The following is a 22,386-nucleotide window of genomic DNA, read 5'->3' on the forward strand; positions in this document are numbered from 1 at the left end:
ATTACAGAAAACAGCATGTAGATTCCTCAAACAACTATGGATAGGACTGCTGTATGTTCCAGCAATTCCAGTGCTAGGTATATACCCAAAGGAAAGGAAATCGTCATGTTGAAGGGATACCTGCACTCCCATGTTTATTGCAGCTCTATTTACAAGAGCCAAGATATGGAGCCAACTTAAATGTTCACCAACAGATGACTGGATAAGGAAAATGTGGTATATTTACACAGTGGAATACTACTCAGTCATAAAAAAGAATGAAACACCATCATTTGAAGCAACATGGATGAACTTAGAGAAAATTATGTTAAGTGAGATAAGCCAGGGACAGAAAGAGAAATACCACATGTCCTCACTCATAAGCGGAAGATTTAAAAAAAAAAATAAAAAACATTAAATAAAAAAAGGAAAGATACAACAATCACAATATGTCAAACTTTCAAAAGGAGAGAACAGAACTGAGGTTACCAGAGGTGGGAAAGTGAGTGGGAAGGCGGGGGGTGGAGTGGGTTGGGGTAAGGGAGGAAATGGTAAAGTGCCATAAAAAACAATTACATTGTATAATGTTGAGTATAGACATTATCCTCATTTGAGCATCACATATTGCACACAGGTACTGACATTCAACTCTGTCCCCCACAGACATGTTTCAACTAAAAAAAAATTTTCAGCAGAATAAAGTGTTTTGAAAACAGAATGGCATTTGAAAGACTGGAGTTTTAAAAACTTTGAATGTGAAATTAACAAAGGAGAGTTAAGTGTCTCTATGCTGAAAGGACAAAATCAGTGGAGGCAAGACTAAAGCCACAAGAGAAAGATGACAGAAAAGATTCATAAAGAATCTGGAATGGATATGATAAGTCTTGCTCAGAGAGAGAACTTCTCTTAGAGGAAATTAAGAAACTATGCTTCTAAGACATGGTTCTGATAGGGAAAAATGGGTACAAATGCAGATGCTTATGTGTGGGTAGTGATGATGGGAAAGAGTAGATGATGTATAGTATCTACTGTATATAGCATTTTATATATTAAAGCAATTGCATACACATTAGATGTATTTGAATCTCATAAGAACCCTGGTAATAGGCTCAGGGAGGCTGAATGACTTGCCTGAAGTCCTAGTGAGCAGCACAAGTGCATCTTTGGACTCAAAATCCTGTGCCCCTTCATATGCCACATATCTCAATAATTACATACAAGCAGAGGAGTAAGTTGGTGAAGAAAAGAACCATGGGAAGTATGGGACTAGTTTGAGCAGTATCAGGAATGTATCTTTTCTAGCAATTCAGGGAAATCTTTGCAGATATTATTTTACCAAGCAAGGGCTTGATGCACAATGCACACAGAAGCCAATACCATGGCACCAGTTTTTGAGAGAAGAGACTTTATTGCAAGGTCAACTGGCAAGGAGATAGTAGGCAATGCTTGAATCTGTCTCCTTGAACCAGAGGAGAACCGGTTTTTAAAGGATCAGTAAGGACTGGAGACTGGGTATTGGCTGGCTCCTGTTCAACCATATGACTAGGCACAGCGTAATTGGCTAGAGCAGAATCACACCATATGACTCAGGCAAGGGCTGATTGGCTGAGTCAAGAGCTGATTGGTTAGACCTGAGTCAGGCCATATGATGCAGACAAGGATTGATTGGTTGGGCCTGAATCCAATCCTTTGGTTCCACAGGTGGAGGATTTTCAGGTTCCTGTGGTGTCTGAGATCATCTGGAGGGCAGGAACCATGTCTCTGTACATGTTCAGCTTACTTTCTCTGAGAGAACTTGTAAAATAAAATAAAATAGAAAAATAGAACGATTTTCAGTTAGTTTAATCAGTTTTGAACTAGTTTTATATGGTTTCAATTAGATTTCTGTAGCTGTTCCAATGAACAAAGGTTAAAGAAATGTCTGACCATATTTGTGTGGTGGATGCTTTTATCAGGACTGATGATATAGGGATGAAGTCAGACTATTGGAAGACTAGACAAAGGGTCTGACCTATGTGGTAGTCAAATCCCAGGGATTTCTCTTTACTGTGGTTGGAGAAATTTCCTCCCCAGTCTTTATTTGGAAATGCCTCTTCTATTTGCATAACAATTTCTGAGGCTGTACTATATAATGTGAATACTTCAGCTTAGTATGGAATTTCAATCAGTCTGATAATACTTTTTAAAAATTCTTTTCATCAGTTCATACCCTAATTCTGAGAAGATAAATAAGAGATATGTCATCAATATCACCTATCCTTGTTGAAGGTATTGATGAGGGAGGGGGATGGCAGTGCACAGTGAAGTCATGAAGTATCTTAGGAATTAAAAGTCTGACAAATTGGAGTGTGTGGTTAGCCAAATCTGTATTAGAATCCAATCTATAGGGGCTGGCCCGTGGCTCCCTTTGGAGAGGGTGGCTCCCTTTGGAGAGGGTGGCACTGACAACACCAAGTCAAGGGTTAAGATCCCCTTACTCGTCATCTTTAAAAAAAAAAAAAAAAGAAATCCAATCTATGCTAAATGAAAAGGTAATAGAAAGAAATTTTGAATGCTTTTTTTTTTTCTGAAGCCTTTATTTTTTGGCTGAGGTGAAGACACCTTAGAGATAATACAGTGGTGATTTGTATGAAGCTTGTTTATCTCTTAATACCTGACATTCCTTTCAATTAGCTGTCTCTTGAAGTCTCCTATGAACACCTCTTAGGATCTAACTGGCTACCTCAAATGTGCCTTAGAAAAAGGAAACACAGCAACTGGACTTTTATAGCTTCACCAGAACCCCTTTCCCTGACTTTGATATTTCTGGCAGGAAAAGGAACTAAACCAAGGAATAGCTTCAAGGGTAGAGGCCCCCTGGAGGGTAGGGCCAGTTTATAGAAAATGTCTATTTTGCCTTCTAATAACTACCATGAGTTAGGGACAGGAGCCTATGTGACATTATAAAAGCAAGAGCTCCAAGTACCCTGCAGGGATGCAAACTTCATTCATCTATCTACCGTTGGCACTTTCGTTATTTCCTCCCAAGGGATGCTTGCTTCTCTCTGTAGGCTACACGGGAAATTGGAGAAGCTGGAAAGGCAATTTTCTTTTCCTCTCCTTCTTAACTATTTCCCCTAATCCTGAGACACAAGGCCCCTGCTTTCTCCTTGGCTGGGGTGGGGGTGGGGGTGAGAGTGCATGGGGGTGGGACGGTGAGGTGGGGCTAGTCAGTCTCTAGAGCAGCCCTTCCCACCTCCAGTAAACTAAGGGAAAGCTTATTTTAAGGAGAAGCTAATTAAAGATTGAAAAGGCTTCTAAAAATGAACTATATTTTCCTTTGATAAAAAAGTTCAGATTGAGCTTATGGATAATATTCAAGTATTTTCACCTTCTTGTCAGTCTGGACTTCCTCTAATAAAGGGAATTTATCTACTGAAAATAATAACACGGAAAATGAGATAATATTTCAGTTTGGTTAGTTAGCTCAGCTCTTGTCTTCTAATCTTAAATGGATAACTTAGTAATAACTTTCTTCACTCTGCCAAATATAATTTCAGTTGACAAAGTGCTGTTTTTCCATGTTATTACCGTGTTGTTTTCACAGTAAGAATACTGTTTTACAAAAAGATTTTGAAATAAAACAGAAGTTAATTTTGAAAACTTCATTTTAGTTTTTATATTGCTTTTGTGAAAGCTTTATCTAGTGTGTCTGAACCTCTTCGGCAGTAGACGACTTGACTTCTGAGTCATGCTTCCTCCAAACTGTCTTGTATGTCGGACTCACCATTGGGTGTTATTTTCCCTCCTATGACATAACTTCTTTATGTGCAATCACTTGACCTGTGGAATGGAGAAAACAACCAAGTAGAACAGTTTTGGTTACTAAGTAAGTTATTCCTACACAGGTTATTTACAGTCTTCTTAAAGTTATACAGTAAGATTTTCAGAGCAGCAATTCATTATAATACACTATGAGAGAAGATATTGAGGCAGCAAAATTTAATCTAGTATCTTTAAAAATTAGCAGAATTAAGCTTTTGTATATTACAAAGTTATAATGGATAAATATTTTTAAAATAGAATTTTTCAAAGTGAGGTTTTTTCCCCCTAGATTTTGAATATGAAAACATACCCTGCATATTCTTAATTTAAACACAATAAGGGCTGGTCAGTTAGCTCAGTTGATTAGAGTGCAGTGTTACACCAAGGTCAAGGGTTCGCATCCCTGTACTGGCCAGCTGCCAATAAAATAAAACAAAACACAATTAAATTTATAATTGTAGTACTAGAGGCAGTATGGTTTATTTAAAAAAATAGTAAAACAAATGAGGTAGTGCACTGTCAAGCCAGATAACACCTGTGTTGGTGAGAGTGCAGGGAGACAATCACTTTTGCCAATGATGTCACCTGTCTGAGAGTGATTATGTTAGAAGCCTTGGATTCCGCAGACCCTTTGACCCAGTCTTATCAGCTAAGCACTATTATTCCATCTTACACATGAAGAAACTGAAATTCAGAGAGATTAAGTAACTTTCCAAGGTCATATAACAAGTTAGTGGTAGAGTGGAATTCAATTTCACAGCTATCTGATCTAAAGCTTAAACTTAACTTCTACACTATAAACCTCATTCAATAATATGGGATTTGTTTTTTAAAATATTGCTATAATGGAATAATACGCAGCAATTTAACATATTGTTATACAAGAATATATAATGACATGGAAAAGTGTTTGCAAAACTATAAATAGCAAAAGTAAGTTTAAAAACAATATGATCTTATATTAAAAATACATAAATATATAAATAAAACAGATGTGTGTGGCATATACACAGATGCATATCTAAAAAGACTGGTGGGCTGGCCAGTTGGTTCAGCTGGTTATAGCATGGTATTATAATACCAAGATCAAAGGTTTGGATCAACTTGTCAGGCCAGCCACCAAAAAAAAAAAAAAGAAAGTAAAAATAAAGAGACTGATGAAATCACAGGTAATTTATTTTCTTCATTTTGTCTTTCCTAAATTTTCTACCTTTGCATTAAAAATTTTGTTTTTGAATGGGCAAAGGACCTGAACAAAAATTTCTTAAAAGAAGAAATACATATGGCCAACAGGCACATGAAAAAAATGCTCAACATCACTAATCATCAGGGAAATGCAAATTAAGCCACAATGAGATATAGTCTTACTCCAGTTAAAATGGGTATTATCAAAAAGACAGAAAACAAATGCTGATGAGAATGTGGAGAAAGGGGAATTCTTCCACACTGCTAGTGGGATTGTACATTGGTACAGCCATTGTGGAAAACAGCATGGAGATTCTTCACAGAATTATAAATTGTACTACCTTATAACCCAGCAATCCCACTACTGGGTATATACCCAAAGGAAATGACATCGATATACCGAAGAGACACCTGCACTCCCATGTTCATTGAAACACTATTCACAATAGCCAAGAGATGGAATCAACGTAAATACCCATCAGTGGATGAATGGATTAAAAATCTGGTATATATACACAATGGAATACTACTCAGCTATAGAAAAAAAGAAATCCTGTCATTTGCTGCAACATGGATGGAACTGGAGACCATCATCGTTAAGTGAAGTAAGCCAAGCAGAGAAAGACAAATATGGCATGATCTCACTCATATGTGAAGTCTTTAAAAAAAAAAAAGTGATTCTCACAGAAGTAGAGAGTGGAATGATAGTTATCAGAGGTTGGGAGGGAAGGGAGGAGGGAGGGAGTAGTGGTGGACAAACAGGAACAAAGCTATGCTATCTACCTTAAGTAAATCAATGCACAGTATGTGCATGTACTGAGACAACACACTGTAACCCACAAATATGTACAATTAAATTTAAAATAAAAAAATTTGTTTTTAAAGATGTTCAATTTCAGTTCTCAAACTAAATCTGCAATTATAAACATAACCAAATTTTATTTTAAAAGATACATCAATTTTAAAATAGATTGCTGAAATTCTCTAGTGGTCCATCATGATTTCTTCTTACTTTAAGTCCAAACACTATAATTTACTATAAAGGTTGTTTATGATGCGAAAGGAAAGGGCTACAGAGAAATTGGGTGGGGTGACAGAAAGAACCCTCAGAGCTACTACTACCTGGCCTTTCATCTCTAGTGAGACTATCATTACTCCACATGCTAATCTTCTAATCCTGAACTGAATTTTGCACCTTTACATGAGACCAGAGTATGGTCCAAATGAGGACTCCATAGTTACTGAAAGAGTATCAAAAACTCATGTTTATTTATTGATAAAGGATAAGGACGGGAAAAACAAAGACTTGCTAACTTTTCCATGTTGATCTTCATTAGTAAAACTACTCAGCATGTTTGTTCAGTCTGCAGTTTCTTTCCACATGACTTATAAGGTGTTATTTTAACATGAATGGAACTTACTGAGCTAGCTATGTGACTGACTGAAGAAGAGCCAGTTCATGCAGATATTGGCCTCCAGTTCTATCTAGCAAAGGGAGTGTTCTTGTTTCATTTGTTGAAAGGATCTGAGAGGAAGAGATGTTAGTGAGAATTTCCATCAGATAAAACATGTTTTAGTGTAAAGAAATCCTGCTCAATTATGTTCCCCAAATATCATATAACATGAGTAATTTAGGACGAAAGTTCGAAACATTGTTTTTTTTTCAAGAAAAGTTTTTTCTACCAATCTTCCCATTGTTATCATTCAAACACATATATTTAATAAATAAGCCAATCTTTCTATTACCTTTCTGGGTAAACACAGATTCAGTTCTAGTTAGAGCCAACAATTTAAGATTCGTTTCACTACCATACATCCTTTCCACATAGAATACCAAAAAGCCCAAAGAAGATTAAAATCATCCATAATCACAACACTCAGGAAAAACCTTTATTATTTACTATTATTAATAGTAAAAGTTGGGCCGGCCCGGTGCACCACTTGGGAAGTGCGGAGGCGCTCCCGCCCAAGGGTTCGGATCCCACATACAGACCGGTTCCCGCTCACTGGCTGAGCGAGGCGCGGGGGCAACGCCGAGGGTTGCAATCCCGTTGCCGGTCCCCGGTCCGGTATGGGGGCAACACTGAGGGTTGCGATCCGTTGCCGGACACGGAAAAAGACAAAAGACAAAAAAAAAAAAAAATAGTAAAAATTACTAAGTTTGTAATTAGTCTGAATGAGTCAAGTTCTTGAAGGTCAAGAACACAAAGAGAAATAGAATAAACTAAGGAAAAAGTAAAGGCATTCAAATTTGCTTTGAAATAAGGAAAATGAAGATTACCTATCCATGAACAGGTTTCCCAGATTCCCTTCCACCTTGGAAATATTCACAAAATAGGATCAATGTGATTAAGGGACTGTAGGAGTGAGTTCTCTTGCCCAAGAAGTATGCTCACTCATACCTGCAGTTGTTACTATATAGAAGAGGAACATTTTTCAGCAGTCAGGCATATGCATAAAGGCTCCTGATCATCAAATTACAAGAATACTGTATGAATAAACAAAGGGCTACGCAACTGCCATCAAAATCCATTACTTGTTCTTTCTATGGAATTTCAGATTTCATTCTCTTAACTCTCAAAATAGTATTTTGGGCCTGCCCTTGGCTCACTCGGGAGAGTGTGGTGCTGATAACACCAAGGCCATGAGTTCGGATCCCATACAGGGATGGCCGGTTGCTCACTGGGTGAGCATGGTGCTGACGACACCAAGTCAAGGGTTAAGATCCCCTTACTGGTCATCTTTATATGGGGGGGGGGAGGGAATTTCAGACTTCATTCTCTTAACTCTCAAAGTAGTATTTTTCCTGTAGCATTTAAATTTGATAAAGGTTTTCCACTATCAATTTCCAATGGAAAACTCCACACAACCATGGTAAAAGAAACCTGTGGTGGCTAGAAAGAGACACATTCAGGAGTCACCTGAAGAAGGTCACATAGCCATCCAAAGGACTTGAGTGAGAAGATGAAATTAAGTGTATCAGGCTGGCTGGTTAGTTCAGCTTGTTAGAGGGTGGTGCTAGTAACACCGAGGTCCAGGATTTGATCCCTGTACCAGCCAGCTGCCAAAGGAAAAAAAAGAAATTAAATGTATGAAGTCTTTTTGGTGTACATAATCTATTTCTTGGATCACAAGTCTCATAACCTATGCTCTGTGAAAGTAAGGGTTCTATGTAAAAGTATGTTGGAGAAATGCTTTACTGTATATACTTTTTTTTGTTTAGCTTATTACACATTAGCATAGAAAGGGCAATCAAGAAGAAACAGTTTACCTTTGTTTCAAACAATGTTTCCCAAACTTCTTTGACCACAAATCCCTTGGTGGTATAACACTTATTAATAAATAACCCAAGGAACTAAGGATCTGAGGAACACATTTTGTGAATGCTACCTAAATAAATGTATCACTGTCCAGGATCTTAAGCCATATTAGTAATCTAGAGTTAACCAAACTAAACAATGCTCATCCTTTTACCTAAATTTACGAAGACTGAAGTTGAGTAATTTACAGTGAACAATGTTTACCTTAAAATTAACATGCATGAGTAAATTTTATGGTATGTAAATGATATCTCAATAAAGATGCTGTATCTTTTTTTTTTTAAGAAGCCAATATACTTGTGTTTCAGGAATACTGAGAAGTAGAGTTACTTGGTGAACCAGAGCAGGAGGAGGATAGTTCTAAAGAATACTTAATACTGGCCAAGGTAACTCATTCCTGATCCACAAGAGAGGATACATCTTTAGTTATTATAATGTCTCCCAGACTCTATGCCTCTCTCCCCTGAACAGTGCTGGATAAATCCTATACAATTCTCTCTCTTCTAGCTTTTCTTTTCAAATGTTCTGGCTAATGCTTATAAATTAACCTACTTCAGTCCTCCTAATAGTACAAGAGAGTGAATGCATACTCCAGGGTGGAAATTAATAGCAGTAGCAATAGTCCCAAACAACCCACTATAAATGCAGTATTTCTTTTAAACCTCACCTCTTTCCTGGTATATATATATATGTGTGTGAGAAAATACTTTAAGAATGAAAAGATTAAAATTTTTAAATTCCAAATCTTTAAGGATAACACATATATAAAGAATATGTTATATATTTATCTGTAACTTTATATACCCTAATACACATGAAATATACCCTATCTGAGAAGGTATCTCAAAGCTAAAAATCTCCCTTTTATCTTAACATCTTTTTCTAGAAGCAACAATTGACACGGTTGATATAAGTGCTAAATCAGAATCACAATCCATGCATCCCTCCTAGAATTGATACATAAAAAGATGTTCTCATTTGCTGCCATAGGTGGATTATAACAGCTAGATGAATCTCAATGGTCCCTTTTAGTTTCTTTATCTCTTGGTTCTTTGCGACGCTTTTATCACTCCCACAAAACAAATGCAAATATTATTTTTTAAAAAAAGGACATGACGAATTTTTATGTAAACTATTTATTGAACTATTATACTCTTTTAAAAGGCCACAAAAATTATAGCATTCAGAAATTTTAGGTAAGATTAAGCTATATTTTAGTAAGCTTGTACAAAGTTTAGCAGCATTAAGATACTTCTATAGACTTTCGGTTGATTTAGACTTAGTTTCTACTAGTGCTATGTAGAACATCCACGATGGTTTTATTGTACTCTGCAATCTGCTTGGTCACATTTTTCATAATTGGCTGGTAATCACTCTCTTGACTCTTGGTTGCTATGACTAATTACATGAGTTAAGGGGGAACATCGTCAATAAAAATATTAATCTAATTGTGGCTCAGAAAGGAACTAAATAATACTGATATTTTTCTTACTGAAAACAAGATGGTACAGAAAATGCACAATTAGAGTACTTCAAAATACAATACGTTATTTTAGCATACTAAGCATCAAGACTTAAAAAGCCTAGCAAAATATGTTTCAAAAAAAGTTTTTTTTTTTAAAGTTCACCAACAGTATAAAAAGCTTTTTTACACTTAATATGTTATGCATCTTATATATTAAACAATCTAATGTTCAGAAAATCAATGTTCTTTAGAGTAACCACACTGAATTTCAGGCAAGTTTCTAGACTTCACTCTTTTTCAAAATCACCTACTTTATGTTGCACAAAACTACAGTGCGGGACTTTAAGCATATTGTGAATGTGAGTCTTCTGCTTTTAAACTAAGTTACACTACCTCTGGGAATAGAACCCCTAAAGTGTCGTATCTGGAGGTAAGCTGCCCCTGAGCTGAAGTTCAGCAGCATTCTAGAGGGGAATCTATGCTACCACTGATTCAGGATCTAGTTCTGCATGGAGAGATGTCCTACGATGGGTCAAAGAAGGGAACAGGAAACAACTTTTGGGGAAATGTTTGTTACACCCCCACAATACATGTCCTTAGCAGCTGCTGTCTCCTATGATCACAGAAAATGATAAGCAAGAAAATGGGACATAAGGAACATCTTGGTAGAAATAAGATGAAGTTAAACTGGCTGAAACACGGATGAGCTTGAATTTCAAACTTCTCATGACCCTACTTAGTTTATCTCCCTTTGCTGCCCAGATATCCAGGGAGGGTATAGCGTTATAAACAACAACAAACATATATATATATATATATATATATATATATAAATTATGGTCACAAATAATTCTCTCAAAAAGTCTATGAGAAGGAAATATTAACTGTATTTTACAGATAACATTGAGGCTTAAACAGATTAATAAGTAAATCATCCAAAATCCGCAACTTGTAAGTGGTAGTCAACATTTAAAATTAGATCACCCAACTCCAAAAATCTGTGCAATTAATCACTATGCCACATTATCACTTTTTATTCCTTTTTATGGCAATTCCCAATGTCTGCTTTCCATTAGTCACTTTGGAAACAGAATCTAAGTCTTATTCATTTATGCCACACATAGTTTAGTTCATTGTTTTGTACATATTAGGTATTTGATAAGTGTGTGTTGAACTGAATTTTGTTTGAGTATTTAAAGAAATTTCTAGAAAAAAATAAGTCAAGTTTGTTTGCAACTTTTGAAAGGATACATTCTTTCATCACAAAATTATTTTGCTCGTGGTGTTGCCACTTTCTCTCCAAATTTGTAAGCTAAAAACACAAAAGAAAAGTATTAACTAGTGTCCCTATTCAAAACAATTATACACCCTTTTAAGAGGATAAGAAAAAAAAAACACGATTTAAAATCTTATCACCTCCTTGCATTTTACTGAGATAAAGCCATGGTAGACAAAGAGAACTTTAGGAAAGATTAAACAATAGTAAATATATTAATATAATGTTAAATTCTACAACAGGTTTTACTCTGTATGTTTATTTTAATTAGAAAATATTTAAAATGTCTGTCATACCAATGACCATGCCAACTGAAAAATAATTTATGATTTTCCTTTTCCTAAAAGACTTACAAAAAGAAGAATGGAACATCATGGGAATCTCTCCTTGAAATCTGGAAGTCTAATGCCACAAATGTAATATATATTCTAACAGTGTCAAAGGTTCAACTATATAGGAGAAACTTCCTTATTTCCAGGGCTAAATTTCCTGTCTAATTCCGCAAGCTGTGATAAGAGCAGAGCTGCAGTGTGAAGATTATAAGAGGGCTGGTAAAAAACTGGCACTGTTACAATAATTTCTGCATCAACAGGAAGCTAATGTGGATATTATATTGATAGTTGCTTCCTCAGAAGACAATTTTACTGTTATAGAATTAAATTGTTTTTCTGATTTAATTAACCTTGTAACTCTGGGTTATGGTCTTTCTTTTTTAAGATGCACACATTTTTTTCCTAAGCAAAGGACTGTCTGAAAAAATGAAACACTAAAATAATGTTCTGCCTGGACATTTCAAAGAATTAATGATCATTTTTAATGATCTCATGTTCTACTCTCATATTAAAATTATTTTCAGGGCATAAGTTCAGTTTTGATGTAGCATCCATTCCATTGTTTCCTCCAAAGAGATAAATCTAGATATTAGGGTAAATCATAACTAATTAATTATGTGAACTGCATGTGTTGTGAAGCTAATACTACTAAATCAGATGTCTCCCCCAGATAGGCCCTTGAAGTTAAGATGGACATAAGAAAACAGCACTTTTTGGCAGTAAATCTGTAATAACCTTTTGGAAGGTCAAGTACCAGACTTTTTTCTTTGTTTCATACAAAGAGGTGAGCTTATAATGCAGCAGACCTCTTAAGTACTACAAAAATAATGCTGGATATAAAAGCAACACTATATCCCGATGGTCAAATTCCTTTTATATTATACATCTGTATTAGTGACTTGCCTTTAAACCTCCAAGGACATCCTGTAGCACATAACCATTTTTGAAAATCTGTTTTTTCCGTATAATTTATTTAAATAATCTGCTACATAAAATTTATAAATAGCAGAAACTATAAATAATTTTCAAGAAAATAGCTGCAAAAGATAGGGAGACCAGGATTTGATTTGATCAGTTGGGATTCACAAAAGACAAAAAATAATGCAGAGAAAAATTTTAAATTGTGGCTTATGATTTTCCATTTATTAGTATACAGAGTTAAGCACATGATAAGCATTTTATGTGGGAATAAACAAGGTAGGCATTGATTGGCTCTAAGAAATCCTGTTTGTCAAGTGTTTTCCACCTTAAATCATCTATTCAGTGGAAAATGGAGGGCCAATACTCCATTAGAAACATCAATATTTTTTCTAAGAACTATTTAAGGCTATGACCTTACAAACTTTTTCTTGTTTCTTCTCCAGCACTCATCCCACTCTAAACAACCTAAGATAATTTTCCTATTTAAAATTCTATATCTAGATTTGTATACTATGAAGTAGAGACAGAATAAGTCACTAGCAAATTTGAATTATGTAAATTAGTGATTTCTAAGCTTTTAGTACGGTGGCAAACTCTGAGACTCCACCCTTTTCAAGAATATATCTTTTTGTAAAAATGGTACATCCATACAATGAAATAGCTAATGTCATAGAAGTGCCATCAAAAAAGAAAAGAGGCTGAATAAATTTAAGTAAGAAAATATTAAAGACTGTATACACAGAATGGCTTCATTTTTTGTAAAAATAATATAGTTAATATGGATGTACGATTGCAAAGGTAAAAAGAGTTAGCAATGATATTACACCAAAATGTTAACAATGGTTGACTCTGGGTAGTGGGAAATTAAGTGACATTATTTTTTTCTATCATGATCATATTACTATATAAAGAAAAGGAGAAAATTTTTAATACATTTACCATTTTAAATCATAAGTGGAAATTGCTAATAAATACTAATTAGATATGAGAATGATCAATCTTTTTTGGAACATGTACGCTATGTTTGTCCCACCATTGTATCTGGGAAGTAGATAACTTGTTTTGAATTCACAGATGGTACTTTGGACTCTTGAGTTGAAACAAGTTAAGACTTTGGGGATGAAATGGATGTATCTGCATGTGAAAAGGACATGAGTTTTGGGGGTGATGTAGTTTGGATGTGTTGTCCCCTCCAAAACTCATGTGAAAATTTGATCCCCAATGTGGCAATGCTGGAAACTGATTGAGTCATGGGGGCGGATCCCTCATGAACGGATTAGTGCTCTCCCTGGGGGAGGGGGCAGTAATGAGTGAGTTCTCGCTCTATTAGTCCCCGCGAGAGCTGGTTGTTTAAAAAGTCCCTGGCACCTCTCTCTCTCTCTTGCTTCCTCTTGCCATGTGATCTGCTTGTATCCACCGGCTGCCTGCCACTTTCCGCCATGAATAGAAGCAGCCTGAGGCCCGTGCCAGATAGATGCAGCTGTCCCAGAATCATAAGCCAAATAAACCTTCGTTTTTCTTTATAAATTACCCCGTCTCAGGTATTTCTATTATAGCAACACAAAATGGACTAATACAGGGGGCCAGGACCAGAATGTAGTGGACTAAATTATGTCCCCCACAAACTCCCTGAAGCTTGTGTCACCAAGTTTTATGTACTAGAAACTTGGCCCCCACTGTGACTGTTAAAGAGGGTGGGAAATCCTATTATGGTAATTGAAAGGTGGAGCCTTGAAGAGGTGATTAGATTGTATGACCATGCAGTAGTGAATGGATTAAAAATGGTGGTCAGGGACATGGTTCTGAGGGCTTTAAAAGGAGAGGAGAGTCTGTCTTTCTCTCTGCTCTCTCTGCTTACACCATCTTGCAATGTGAGACCCCTGGGTCACTGTTGCTACTACCAGATGGACTTTGGACTTCCTAGCCTCAGAAACTGTAAGCAATAATTTTGCTTTCTTATAAATTACCCAGTTCCATGTATTTTGTTATAAGTAATAAAAATGGATAAATATAGAACATAATTACTGATTTTCAATTATCAGTAGGATGAATGATATGAAAATGTGGCTGTAGGTATATGTTTATGTATGCTATATAAATAATCAGAAATGTGAATCAAGAAGTTCAGGTCAGGTAAAAGGCATAAAGAAAAATCACGATTCGTAATAATGAATATGCTAATAATAAAAAAATTTTTTTAAAGTTCAAGGACAGGACTATTGTTTATAGCCTTATCTGAATAGTTTTAAAAGTAAAAATTACCTAAACGTCTAATGGTAGGGAATTGGTTCATCAAATTATATGACATCCATGTAGCTGAATATTACATAGCTATTAAGAATCATATCTTTTAAAAAAATGTCTATTGACAAGGGAAAGTACTTTTTTTTTTTTTTTGTCTTTTTTACTGACCGGCAACGGATCGCAACCCTCGGTGTCGCGTCCGTACCGGGGACCGGCAACAGGATCGCAACCCTCGGTGTTGCGCCTACCGCGCTCAGCCAGTGAGCGGGAACCGGTCTCCACATGGGATCCGAACCCTTGGCGGGAGCGCCGCCGCACTCCCAAGTGGTGCACTCTCCAGTGTGCCACTGGGCCGGCCCGAAAGTACTTCTGATGTATAGTTAATAACAAAAAACATGCTCCCAAATAATATGTATAATACCATTTCTATATATAGAGAGAGAAATAAAAGTATATTTATATATGTGAGTACTTCAAAAAGTTTATGGAAAAATAGAATTGAAAGATAATATGAGTCCTTCCATGAACTTTTTGAAAAGCCCTCTTATATAAGTATAAATGTGTGTGTACAGATAACATTATATAGAGAGAGAATAAAAGGACGATAAGAATTATCTCCTGTGAGTGGTGGGATATTAGTCATTGGGGTTTATTTTATTTGTGGTTTTCATAAGTTTCAAAGTTTCTGCATTAGAAATGTTTACTTTTGAAATGTTTTAAAGCTATTACTTAGCATATCATAATGGTTGTGCCCAGGATAGTGTCTAGCAAAGAGCTGGCTTTCAATATAGATTTACAGAAGGCAAGAAAGCAAGAGTTAATTCATTTTGAGTGGAGACTGGCTGTCCTCAAAGCCAAAAAATCTAGAAGGTATTTAAAATAGGTTAAAAAAAAAAAAAGGATTGTTTTGGGGTGAAAATATAGATGAAGAGAACAGGACAGATAAAACTAAAAGAAGAAATGAATTCTAAAGTCATTCTTACAATTTTTTACCTGAGAATGTGTCTCATTTTCTTGCAATTGTGTTTTCAGCATCTCATATTCTATGTTTAGCTTCTCCATTACTTTCTTAAAGGCATTTCTGCGGGTTGATAATATTGTTCTCTCCTGATGTAATTTCTAGATAGATCCACGTAGAAGTAAATAACAGGCTATAACAAATATCTAGCAAGCCAATATAAATTGTGTTTGACTTAATTTCAACTACTGTATTTTGACAAAATTCTACCAAGGCTATAATTATTCTAAAACCTGTTTGTAAAAATATCCTTTGAACTATAATAACCTATGTTAATATTAACTGTATTAGTAACCACTCTATTAATGGTGCCATATCCATCCCTACCCCACCAAATTTACTTTAAATTAATGTAAATGGCAATGAAAAGCCACCAACAAGTTTTAAGTACGGAAGTGTCATAATCAAATCTGCATTTAACAAAGTTCACATTTGTTGAAGTGCTCTGTACTAAGCAGTGGCTTATACCTTGCTTTTCAATTTTTGCCTTTTGTTTAAAATTTTAAGTCATTAAATTCCAACTACATATATAAACATTTTTATTATTTTTTCTTAGCTTATATATCAAATAATGAACTAAATATAATTAATCATATAAACGACATATATATTAAATTTGATCAAGAGAAAACAACTTAAATAATAATTTTGTAAGAATGTTAGCATTTACCTTTTTCTTTTCTTCACCTGATGATTTCAAAGCTGGCAAATCATTGTATGTCTCCAGATCAGTTATCATTTGCTTAATTTTGCTCTTTAAAGAATGTTGTTCCTCAGTCATCTTACTTTCCAGAAGCTCCATTTTCTGTAGATCCAACTGTAGACGTTGACTGTCTGAAACATAGAAATTTAAGCCCATAATTAGTCAAATTTTATTCTTTTCACATAAGGAAATGCAATGCAACATTTAAAAATCATGTCTTACAAGAGTACCTGCAAAAGAAATATGTTCACTGTAATCAGTGAGATAATATAAAGAAAAAAATATACTCATCCCCTTGGTAACCAATTTAATCTGATGTGTATTAGCTACACCTGTCTCCATGCTCCTGTAAACATATAAGGACATACACAGGGTTTTTTCCATACTAATAACATCTTATGAGATAGTGACCCATTATTTTTAACAGGGGCATGGCACATATGCACAGTTATACAGGAAAAAGAGCAAGTTACACAGTATTATATACTTATATTTGAGCACAGTTTTATAACTGCATATGCAGTCAACTCTCACTATTTGTGGTATTATGTTCAATAAAGTCACTGTGAACAATGAGTTAGCCAATACTGAACTATTGCTCCTAGAAGAAATAAAAAGGGTTAAGTTCCTGTGAGCCTCTATTCACATTTATGTCAACTGGCCTGGCCAATACATAATCTTGTTTTATGTGTATTTCTTTTTAAACACATTTCATTTAATATGTGTCATTGATTCATTAACACTATAATTTATGCCTGAACAAAGCTTACCTTATGTGTTTTCTTCATAGATATATCAGCAACCTTCTTGCATTTAGGAACACTTGTCAGCATGTTAGTACTTTGCTTGGAGACCATTTTAAATAGCACAATCACCAACAAAAAGCACAAACACGTGGAAAACGCAGCACTAAATACAATGCGAAAAGGAAACTAGTTTACAGTATGAGAACTGAAATAAGAAGGCACAGTGTTGCCTTTTTCAATCTCTGTTGGGAATGTGCATACCAGGCCGTTCAAATTTTTCACCACTCTGAGCATGTCCGTGAATGACCATGAAAGTGCTGCAAGTATTGATTTGGTGTTACAGATTAATTTCAGTGAGCAAGCAAATTCACAAATACAGAATCCATGAAAAATGAGGATATATATTTATAAGCGTGTGTGTGTGTGTGTGTGTGTGATTCTTTCATTCAAAAGTATCAAGCGTCGGGCTGGCCCGTGGCTCACTCGGTAGAGTGCGGTGCTGCTAACACCAAGGCCACGGGTTCGGGTCCTATATAGGGATGGCCGGTTCGCTCACTGGCTGAGCGTGGTGCTGACAACACCAAGCCAAGGGTTAAGATCCCCTTACCGGTCATTTTTTAAAAAAAAAAAAAAAAAAAAAAGATCAAGCGTCTACTACGTACTAGATTCTGAGGATATAACACAAATTAATGGATACAACATTTTCACTCAAGGAGCTATATTCTACAAGTAGAACCAGGCAATTAAACAAGCATTTACAATACACTGGATAACTATGAAAAGAGTAGGACAGGGTGCCATAAGAGCATGTGGCAGGGGTCAAGAGAGCTCTCTAAAGACATGCTGTTCAACTGAGACCTTAAGAATTAGCAATCAACCAAACAAAGATAAAAGTGTTCCAGAGAAAACAATCAGCATGTGCAAAAGTCTGGAGGTAAGAAAGCACAGTACATTTGAACAAACAACAGAAGTTCAGTATATTAAATATTAAATAGCATTTAATATTCATATTAAATTAATATGAATAGTAAAAAAGTGCTTCAAAAATTTTTAATTTAAGAAAGGAGGCTGTTATTCAGTTTTTTTATACCGGTATATAATTAAACCAATATTCCTTGAATGCTTTCTTTTATCCCTTTAAGAGTTTTAAAACTCAACCACACTGACACACATTATTAAAAAATATGTATGTATACATACACAAAAATATAAATCTATATCTATAGCAGGACTTAAATGTTGCAAAGGGTTTTGTTTTGTTGCATTCATACCTCTCTATTGGGTTGGAAATAGTTATGATGAGAATCAAAGTGCTGAAGAAGTCACTAAGGCTTTAATGCTCTAAATAGGAAATGTGCTTAGCTTGCGGATATTTTGATTGCAGTAAGCAGTTATAAGAGTCTAATTGCAAGTAAATTAAAGATACAGTAGGGAAATACATGTAAGAACTATATAAACTGATTTTTCTAGAGAAAAGGAGAAAATGGTTGGTTGGTATAGGGTAAAGTTTATCTTCTTTCAACAACAGGTCCCCATGAAAAGCTAAAAGCTTCTCCAAGGGAAGAGACAGGAAGAGGATGCAGTCTAGTTCCTTCTGATATGCTATGAAGTTGCAAAGTTTACCAAGCAGTGTGTACATAGTAGCAAAATCTCAGAAGGAACTGCTCTGACCTGGGGAAATGTTTCTGAAATATTCTGCCATCAGCACATTTGTTTACTCCCTGGAGTTTCCTTTCCAAAAATATAAATAAAAACTATTGCTGACAGATCCTTACCTCTTTACCCATGTAGTACACCAGTGTTTATCAACCTTTTTTTTTGTTATCAACCTCATAAGGAGCCTTTTGTAGACTTTTTCCCCCAATTGCCTCCCTCCCCTGAAATTTTTATATCACAGATGTCCTGTGTATTGTGTATCTGTTTATATACAGTGATCCATTGAAGGGCTGCAAACCATTATAACGTCTAAGATTTTTTTTTCAATCTCCCCGAATAAGCAATTTTGCCCCCCTTTGGGGCAGTATTGCCCCATTAAAAAAACATGGAGTACACTGAGAAAATCAGGTGCATCTCACTCAGGGGTAGAAAGGGAGACAATTCACAAAAAGGAAATATAAAATCCATCATCTCTAAAAGGTAAATGAGAATATTATAAACTTCTTATGGTAATTCCAAGATATAAGAAATTTCTTGAGGCGGGGAATGTTAGGGAAAGAAAAGAAGAATGATTTATACGCTTGGTTTAAATTAACACAAAAATAACTTAGTAAATGCAATTAACTATAGGGGCCAGAAACCTTATCATAGTAACAAAATGGATTTTTATCTTTATTGAAGCCAGTTCTCATTCTTTTTCAATTGTACATCTCTGGAGAAAACATAATGACTAGTTTTTAAGAGGAAATGTAAACACAAAGTATAAAAATATGGAAGAAATACAAAGTCATGATTATTGAATTTGTTTCCTGGTATTTATATTTGCTTTTTAAAAAATGTATGTTTCTCAGCAGCTGTTATACAAAGATAGCTTAAAGGAGGAAAAAACTTGTTGATTTAATATTGACCTTAGACGAATGAGAAATTTAAGCACCACAGTCTAAAACACAAATCAGAGGTTTTGTAGATAGAATTAAGCATAAAATTCTTTAGTTTATAAAAAAAGAAAATAAAGATTTTAAAGTACTCCTAGTCACATATATCCAAAAGAATTGAAAACAGGATCTTCAAGAGATATTTGCACACCCATGTTCACTGCAGCATTACTCACAATAGCCAAAAGGTGAAAGCAAGCTAAATGTCTGTCTATGAATGAATAAAGAAATATGCTACATACACGCAATGAAATGTTATTCAGCCTTAAAAAGAAGAAAATTCTGTCACATGCTATGAAATGGATGAATCTTGAGGACATTATGCTAAGTGAAATAATTTGTTATTAAAAGCCAGCCACAAAAAGACTAATTCTGTATGACTCTACTTGTATGAGGTAAGTTCACGTGTTGCTTAACAATGTGGATACATTCTGAGAAATGTGTCATTAGACAATTTTGCTGTTGCATCAACATCATAGAATATACTTACAGAAACCTAGCCTACTACACACCTATGTATATGGTATAGCCATTATAACCTTATGGGAACACTGTCATATATGTGGTCCGCTGCTGACCAAAATGTCGTTATGCAGCTCATGACTTTATACAAAGTTGAGCTTAAAAAGCCTAGAATAAAGTCATGTAAAAATGTGTATGGAAATTGGTTAATGAACTGGTGGTGGATTCTAACTATGGATGTTCTTTATGCAGATGTGTGATGACTTTGAATTAGCTATGTTTTTATTTGTCTACTTGGAATTACTCTGCAATTAGTGAGATCATGGGAAATGAAGACTTAATTAATACTTGCTAACTTAAAATGTTGAAAGATCCTTGAAGAGGAATAATGAATCCCACAATACTTTATCTGTATTTCTAAAAATCTAAAAAAATGTTGGCAGTAAAATCTAACCTGACCTAACTGACATGAGGCTGTTTATGGTCTTTAATTATCCCACCTAGTTTGACTTTATACTTTCTGCTGCAGAAATATTCGTGTACAGTCATGTACTGCACAACAACATTTCAATCAACAATGGAAAACATATATGATGGTGGTCCCCAAAGACTATAATGGAGCTGAAAAATTCTTATTGCCTATCATAGCCTTCATAATGCAGTACATAATACTTGATAATGATAATAAATGACTATGTTACTGGTTTATGTATTTACTATACTATACTATACTTTTTATTGTTATTTTAGAGTGTACTCCTTCTACTTATGAAAAAAGGTTAACTATAAAACATCCTCAGGTAGGTTTTTCAATAGGTATTCCAGACAAAGGCCCTATTATCACAGTAGACGACAGCTCCATAAATGTTATTAACCCTGCCTTCCAGTGGGACAAGATGTAGAGGATGATTCTGACCCTGTGTAGGCCTAGGCTAATACATGTGTTTGTATCATAGTTTTTAACAAAAGTTTAAAAAGTAAAAAAGAATAAAAAAATTTTTAAATTAAAAAAAGCTTCTAGAATAAGAAGATAAAAGAAAAAATATTTTTGTACAGCTGTACAATGTATTTGTGTTTTAAGCTGTGTTATTACAAATGAGTCAAAAAATTTTTTAAAATTTAAAAGTTTATAAAGTTAAAAAGTTACAGAAAGCTAAGGTTAATTTACTACTAAAGAAAGAAAAAAAATTTATAAATTTATGTAGCCTAAGTGTACAGTGTTTATAAAGTCTACAGTAGCGTATAGTAATGTCCTACATCTTCATATTCACTCACCACTTACTAACTGGCTCACCCAGAACAATTTCCAGTCCTGCAAGCTCCATTCATGGTTAAGTGCCCTATACAGATGTACCATTTTTTACCTTTTATACCATATTTTCACTGTACTTTTTCTATGTTTAGATATTTTTATTTTTATTTTTATTTATTTATTTATTTATTTTTCCTTTTTGTCTTTTTCCGTGTCCGGCAACAGATCGCAACCCTCAGTGTCGCGCCCGTACCGGACCGGGACCGGCAACGAGATTGCAACCCTCGGTGTTGCTCCCACACCTCGCTCAGCCAGTGAGCGGGAACCGGTCTGTATGTGGGATCCGAACCCTTGGCAGGAGTGCCACAGCGCTCCCAAGCAGCGCACTGTAGCAGTGCGCCACCGGGCTGGCCCTATGTTTAGATATTTTTAGATACACAAATACTTACCATTGTATTATAATTGCCTACAATATTCAATACAGTAACATGCTGTACAGGTTTGTAGCCTAGGAGTGGTACCATATAGTCTAGGCACGCAGTAGGCTATACCAGCTAAGTTTACACAAGCACATTTGATGATGTTCACATAACAAAATCACCTAACAATGCATTTCTCAGAATGTATCCCTGTCAATAAGTTGGCACATGACTGTATTTGTTTCTAATCTATACCTGCACCTTCCCAGTGATACCATTAGCCACATATGGCTTTTGAGCACATGAAATGTGCCTAGTCCAAATTGAAATGCTATTAAGTGTAAAATCTCTGATTGATCATTTTTATATAAATTACATGTTGAAATAATATTTTGGATACACTGGGTTAAATAAAATATATTAAAATTCACCGCTTTTTAGTTTTTTAACATGGCTACTAGAAAATTTTAATTATATATGTGTTTGGCATTATATTTTTCATGGACAGTGCTGTTCTAGTCTCACGCTACTCAGCATGTCTGAAACTTATTAAAATTAAACATCACCTCCTCCAGGACACCTACCCTAACTATCCAAAACTGGGCTGGATATGTGCTCTATGCTTAATTCTATAATAGCATTATTTCATTGTATTATAACTGTCAATCC

The 22,386-nt window shown here is 35.1% G+C and overlaps 1 protein-coding gene and 1 long non-coding RNA gene across 2 annotated transcripts in view; both read right to left on the reverse strand.

Annotated features, from left to right (window-relative positions):
* Window positions 1-1,383: 1,383 nt before the first annotated feature.
* On the reverse strand, window positions 1,384-4,162 carry LOC103604249. Its single transcript, XR_551696.1, has 3 exons — window positions 4,094-4,162; window positions 3,746-3,801; window positions 1,384-1,773 (listed from the first exon to the last, which is right to left on the reverse strand). It is a non-coding gene; the product is annotated as an uncharacterized LOC103604249 (long non-coding RNA).
* A 5,246-nt stretch (window positions 4,163-9,408) lies between these two features.
* IFT74 (intraflagellar transport 74) overlaps window positions 9,409-22,386 on the reverse strand; it is an 88,170-nt gene continuing 75,192 nt past the window's right edge. The window contains exons 17-20 of the mRNA XM_008588814.1: window positions 16,215-16,378; window positions 15,520-15,645; window positions 11,005-11,065; window positions 9,409-9,686 (exon numbers count right to left, since the gene is read on the reverse strand). Of these exons, the coding sequence (XP_008587036.1) occupies window positions 9,568-9,686; window positions 11,005-11,065; window positions 15,520-15,645; window positions 16,215-16,378 (470 nt within the window). The 3' untranslated portion in view covers window positions 9,409-9,567. The remainder of the gene's footprint in view (window positions 9,687-11,004; window positions 11,066-15,519; window positions 15,646-16,214; window positions 16,379-22,386) is intronic.

Source organism: Galeopterus variegatus, unplaced genomic scaffold (genome assembly GCF_000696425.1).
Source record: "Galeopterus variegatus unplaced genomic scaffold, G_variegatus-3.0.2 Scaffold5051, whole genome shotgun sequence".
In the NCBI taxonomy this organism is placed as follows: Eukaryota; Metazoa; Chordata; class Mammalia; order Dermoptera; family Cynocephalidae; genus Galeopterus; species Galeopterus variegatus.